Source organism: Anastrepha ludens, chromosome 4 (assembly GCF_028408465.1).
Source record: "Anastrepha ludens isolate Willacy chromosome 4, idAnaLude1.1, whole genome shotgun sequence".
NCBI lineage: Eukaryota > Metazoa > Arthropoda > Insecta > Diptera > Tephritidae > Anastrepha > Anastrepha ludens.
The window spans coordinates 74187779-74194634 of record NC_071500.1 but is presented as its reverse complement, the minus strand read 5'-3'; the positions used below and the strand labels follow the sequence as shown (position 1 = coordinate 74194634).

Below are 6856 nucleotides of genomic sequence, written 5' to 3'. Positions count from 1 at the left end.
AACGGCAAACCTCCGAGTGTATTTCTGCCATGAAAAAGCTCCTCATAAAAATATCTGCCGTTCGGAGTCGGCTTGAAACTGTAGGTCCCTCCATTTGTGGAACAACATCAAGACGTACACCACAAATAGGAGGAAGAGCTCGGCCAAACAGCCAAAAAGGGTGTACGCGCCCATTATATATATATATATAATAGAGTTTTTAGCCACATATGAATAGCTAGCGTCTCTATGCTATTCATTATAGCCTCCTTGGACAGAATCGAGAGGCCGAAATAAGTGAGTGCGAGGAGCTTAAAATGTTGGGCGATAGGAAGAACATCCGAAAATTCTACGCTCTTGGAGGATGGTGAGGGTCGTCTTCATCCCAAAGGTTTGAAGAGATGACTACACCACCCCCAAAAGCTTTAGACCAATCAGCATAACTTCTTTCATGCTGAAAAGTCTCGAACGACTGGTGAAATTGCGCATACGTCAGAAGTCGCTAAAGGCTCACCCTCTGTCTCCATTTCAGCATGCCTATCAAAGTGGAAAATCCTGCGAGTCGGCGCTGCAAAACCTTATTGCTAGGGTAGAGCTGGCCATCGACTGGAGGGACTACACTATGGGCATCTTTTTAGACATAGGGGGCCGTTTGATAATGCCACTTTTGACAGTATGTGCAGCTCTACTAATAGACACGGCGTTCGTTGGATTCGTTGGATGCTGGCTCAAAGAATCGTCTCGGTGCGAGCAGAGGAAGATCTGCTGGTGTCATCCGGGGTTAATAGAGGTTGCCACCAAGGTGGTGTACTATCTCCATTGCTCTGGTGCAAGTTGATCGTACCTCTACTCACCACCTTAAACGACTCGGGAGTCTACGCACAAGCATATGCGGACGACGTTGCCTGTTTGACAACAGGCCCTTTGCTTATGAACATCTGCAGGAAAGTGCAGAAAACTCTGGATATGATTGACACTTGGTGCTGTGCGAATAGGCTATTGGCAAATCCCACCAAGACTGGTACTGTCCTCTTCCCCAGATGGAGGAAGCTTGATGGACTCGTTCTGCATAAGCTAAAAGTGTCACAATCCAGCTATCCAAAGAAATTAAATATCTTGGAGTAATCCTCGATAGTAAACTCCTCTGGAAATCACGCGTTGAAACAAATACATCCAAAGCACTGACAGCCGTCTGGCAGTGCAAGGGTGTTTTGGGAAAACGTGGGGTCTTTCTCCTAGCAAGGTCCTATGGATCTACGCGGCTATGATAAGACCTATTATCACCCATGCATCAGAAGTCTTGATGAGTAGACTCCCACTCGTGGGAGTCAGGAGGACTTTATCGATACTACACCGCACTGTGACCATCTGTTGCGTCGAAGCCTTTCCGACTACTTCAAGCCCGGCATTAGATGCTTGGATAAGTCTACCACCACTTGATATTTTCATCCAACGAGTGACCTTGAAGGGCATCTGCAGGCTGAAACACAATGGGATTTGGTACGGCCCCTGTCCGGCATTGGACAACAGAGTAGGCATGGACTTCAAGCCCCTTGACTCCATGCCATCCAGAGTCGTACTTGAAAAGAGATACAGTGTGGTGCTGCCAGAGGCTCAACTGTGGTCAAACTCAGAAAATGAACCCGACAAACACTGTTTTCGTATTTTCACGGATGGCTCCAGGACCGAGCACAGCTCCGGCCTTGGGGTCTACGTGGAATCCAGCGGGACAAAACTGCACTTTGATCTCGGAATGCATACATCTATGTTTCAAGCTGCGCTCATGGCTTTAGACAGCCCCCCAACCGCTTCAAGGTTAGTCGAGTCCTGTAAATCCAGGCTGAACTATGTCGGTTGACATAATAGCTTGATGCTAACATGGGTCTCGGGACACGTGGGTATCGCGGGTAACGAAATCTCTGGCTCTTTAGGCCAAAGAAGTTGGTCTCAGAAGCCGTTCTGCCACTCCCTTCTGCAGCTATCTAAGCCCCGGTTAGCACAGGGGGTACTCTAACCCACAAGCGAACTTGGCAGGCTAAAAGAGGCTGCAGATGGACAAAACTGATGTTACCTGTCATGCCCGACCTATTGTCGCATTTCGGGCCACTTTCTATGGACAAAGCACATGGAAAAGGTAGGCATCTCAGACAGTGCACTCTGACCAGCATGTCGAGAGGAGGAAGAGCCGGCGGATCACTTTCTGTGCGTCTGCCCCGCCTTCGCTCGAATCAGGTTTAAGGTCTTTGGCACTGTTGTGTTAAGAAGTGACCACCTTTGTTCTTCGGCACCACAAGATCTACTCAGATTTCTTCGGAAGTCGAGTAGGTTTAAAGAAAATTAAAAATGGAATCCGAGTTCAGTACAATGGATTTAATTTGTTCTGAGCGCTGTACTTGCTAGTCTGTCCCGACCGAAAAGAAAAAAAGAGTCCACCAAACAAACATAAGGAAGAGGAATTATTTGTTTGTGAAGAAAGCACACAATTTCTTTCCACGACGTCTTCTGCATAAAAACGCAAAAAACTGAATTTGGAGGCTTTATATTAATTTGTGCTTTAACAATAACTTCAGGAAAAAGTAACTTCTTTTTAATGACGCCATATTAGATATTCAATTCGCCTTGACCACTAACTATTTATTTCCCCTTTCTGTGGAATTTGGGCGTTTTGTTTTATCTGCAAATTTGTAGATGAGTAATAAGATGGCAACTCCACTACTAATATGTAGCAGCTGACACTGGCACATCCAAATAGTTTATTGTGCTACATTTCGAGGTTCGATGTGAAATGTTTTAAAACAATTTTATGAAAAACAACGTTTTCATTAGTTATTAATTGAACCAATAATTTTAATAAATTGGATACTCTAAACTATATAATATGACTTCGCGGAACCCACATACCCTTATGGCACTGCCAAATGAGGAAAGTTTTGATTTCCTCTTTAAAGTTGTTTTGATTGGAGATTGCGGAACTGGGAAAACTTGTATTGTGGAACGTTTTAAGACTGGGAATTTTATCGAACGACATGGAAATACAATTGGTGTAGACTTTTCAATGAAGACATTGAATGTAGAAGGAAAGCAAGCAAAGGCATGTAAGATATGGACAAATATTCGCAGGGAAATAATGAGGTCTTTTTGCAGCTTCAAATATGGGACACTGCAGGGCAGGAACGTTTTCGTACAATTACTCAAAGCTACTATCGCTCAGCAAATGGAGTTATAATTGGTATATGCATGGATTTGGAAAAGTTTAATTATAGACCTTTTTAAATATATCCGATGAATTATTGCTCTGAAACAAAATTCATAAGGACTATATCATTTTCCATGAAATCTATAAGTTACGCTAAGGTACATTTAACAGGTAGTAGCAGTAGGGTTACAATTTTTTTCCCCCCATTCAGTCTCTAAATTTTCAAATTTAGTTTAGGTTAGGATTGTCTAAAGATTTTGACATTTTAGGGTCCAAGAGCAAAAACAAATTACATTGATCTTATTCTGCTCTAATGCTGCTACCTGTTTAATATGCCTTGATATATGCCAAATAGGTGTATTTTGAAACTACATAAATATATATTTAATTGAACAACATACCCAACTTTGTACATAAAAGGTTGTATTTTCTAGTTTATGACATAACCAAACGGGCTTCTTTTTCAAATTTACAAAAATGGATTGAGGAAGTGCGACGCTACACGGCATCAAACGTGATACTCATTTTAATCGGCAATAAATGTGATCTTGAAGAAGAGCGTGAAGTACAATTTGAGGAAGCAAAACAAATGTGCCAATACATACCAGAAATACTTTTTGTAATGGAAACATCAGCTAAACAAAATACAAATGTGGAAGACGCATTTGTCTGCTTAGCGACGGAGCTAAAGGTACATGTGAACAATTTTTACATCATAAAGAGAATATTCATATTTTATAATAATGCACAATACTTTAATTACATATGTATATATTTATATACAGTGGGTTACGGCCAAAATGATCTAGTAATCACTTATGGCAATATAAAATTAAAATCATGCAAATATATTAACAATTTCATATATTTATGGTGGCTCACAGAAGCATTTTGCATAGCCTTGTATGTCAAAATTAAAAATATCTACTATATTAAAAAGATGATTTTACTATATACTCATCTAGCATACTACTATATACTCATCTAGCACAAAAATTGCACCGGCAAGTAACTATAATAAAAAATGTGCGTGACAAAAAGATTCTGTGCTTACAGAAGTATTTTGCTAAGGGTTTTGTTTTAAAACCGTTGCTTGGCCAAGTTTCGTTTTTTTATATTTTTTTAACTTAATTGGGGGATTTTAGAGTGTATTATTGGTAATATTACTTATATTTGACTTCTTTCTTTTGCATATCGAAAATATCAAAGGGGAAAGAATTAACTAGAGTTGAGAAAAATTATTTTATATCTGCACAATGAAAGAAAAGGATTGCCATTCACTGGCATCACTCTATCTGTTTTTCACAATTAAAAAAGGTGGTTTACTTCCCCTATGTCGCTAGTGGATACATATAAAAAAACCGTTCAAGGCAAAAGCTAACTACACTAAAACAGGTTGACACGAAATAAAGCAAAAAACGTACACTCAAATAAACAGATATGTGTTCATTCGCTATGGCATTTAATATAGGCCTCTTTTACGCACCTGTGACGCATAATTTTGTTGATAGGTTTCGCTCCCATCGTTGGAGAGGGGGAAAATGTAAACAAAGGTAAACAAAACGTCAAAAGCTTTTTATTGTGGCCAGTCTGCGAAAACTCAACCCCTTTTTGTCCGAGAAAATCGCAAATTGCTATCCACTCCCTTTTTTCTCTATATGGTCGCAAATTTTTTTTAATTGAAAATTGCCCTAAATATTGCTGCATCTGTTAGACTCGATCCACACGAATGAATTTATGTTTATTGCTTGTCCTTTTCGAATTCAAATTTATTAACTAATTTGTTTTATTTTTTCTTGTCCTTCCTTAGAGGCGACATGATGCCAATACCGTGGAAGCAGATAAAGAAGATGCTTTACGACTGGGCCAAAGCAAACCGCTCAATAATTGTAGCAGTTCTTGCAATGTAACATAAAAAATGCCCTTCAATTTTAAAGGTTCTCGAAATTCGTTTGTGATCATGTTTTAATTTTATGCATTAAGGTACTTCTATTAATTTTTTAATACTCTTCCTTTAAATTTAATTATTACTTAGACAATGCAACACATAGTTAAATGTATATTATAATTGTATATCGGATAATATATTTGTATTTCATTAGTTATAATTCTTAAAATATCACAAACTTAAGAATGACCTATAACCAATGTACAAAATTTTTAAGTGCAGGAAGTAAAAAAAATTATGCCGACGGGAAACTACAAATGTATTCAGATTTTAATTTTTTCCGACTAAACTATAGCACAATGTATATAAATATACATTTTGATATAAATATAAACATTGTGATGTAAATATAAAATTTTGATTTTTTTAGTGTTTTAAATGGGCAGGATTTTTTTTATTAATAGTGAACTTCACAAGTCATGTGATACAAATACTAACTTTTAAAATTAAAGTAGGTTTTTTAAGAGCAGGAAGTTGAAGTTTAATTTTTATGGTGAAAAGTTAAAGAAAGTATTAGGCGCTCGGAACAAAAATAGGTTGACTTTCGACGTCTTCTTTTTTATACGTCTTTTTTTTAGTTTGTATAAAAAAGGCTGTTGAAATAAACTACTAGTTTTTTGAATACTGTAATTGGAATTAATTTTAATTAATTTATTTAAATATTTAACCATTCATTATAATACACCGTATATGCAATTAAGGGAAAATTGTGCTTAATTCAATACCACTATATACATTTCTCAATTTATGAGTAGCAAGCATCAGTAAACTTCTGATACAATTTATGGAAAGATGATATTTTGGTTAGCGGCTAACTTACACAAATTTATATTATACACAATTTGAATAAATATTAGCAACATGCTCTCCTGTTTACTGTGTATAGAAAAGAGATCAGTTGCGAGACGGAATTTTGCTACTTTGAGGATAAAATAACACCAGCAGGTGGAACAATTGAAGACATCGCACACCGTATCAACAAACCTCGTGCAGCGTTTTCCCCAGTTGTAGAACATATGGGTTTCAAATTCGATATCAGTAAAAAATAAGCTACCAATTTTTAATTCCAACTTGAAAGCCGTTTGCTATATGTCTACGAATCCTAGTCCCTTATATCCGAGCTTATCTAAAGGCTGCAAATATTCGTTAACGCCTGCTTGCACAAAAATGTGAGGTTCTGGTGGTCTCATTTCATTTCAAATCATCAGTTTCTTGGTTTGGCCAATGAAATCCCAAATGAGCTCATCTTCAAACGCAGACGATTTGGCTGCATACACCACACTTTGTGCAAAGATGGCGACAAATTGTTCGGAACCATGGAAGACTGAAATCCTCCTGGCGAGGCGTGGTGGAAATGGACTTATTGAACTCAAATACAATCTAGAATTCTTTAAAGCGAATTGCCCACAATCGAAATGTTTTCAATACTTTTTTGTAGCCCTACGCTCCAACCGGAATTCAATGTGAACCACACCTAAACGTCAACGACACCGTTGGACTTCTTTCTTTGGGGTTATTTGAAAGAAAAGGTGTACGTCGTTAAGCCAGCAACAATTAAAGATCTAAAGGATGAGATAATTCGGCACATTAACGGCATAGAACCTCAACTATGCCTCAGCGTCGTCGAAAATGTTGACCATCGGATGGAGGTGTGCCGCCGAGGCCGCGGCGGCCATTTGGCCGATATTTTGTTCCATACGTAATTGAGCCATTCCAATATTAGTATAATAAAG

At 38.2% G+C, this 6856-nt stretch overlaps 1 protein-coding gene across 1 annotated transcript; it reads left to right on the top strand.

Annotated features, from left to right (window-relative positions):
• The first annotated feature begins 2709 nt into the window (after positions 1 to 2709).
• On the top strand, positions 2710 to 5473 carry LOC128861688 (ras-related protein Rab-43). The gene is made up of 4 exons (XM_054099991.1): positions 2710 to 3070; positions 3124 to 3208; positions 3610 to 3866; positions 4986 to 5473. Exons 1-4 carry the CDS (start codon positions 2858 to 2860, stop codon positions 5088 to 5090), a joined length of 660 nt encoding a protein of 219 aa, XP_053955966.1. The 5' UTR covers positions 2710 to 2857; the 3' UTR covers positions 5091 to 5473.
• The last annotated feature ends 1383 nt before the right edge of the window (positions 5474 to 6856 follow it).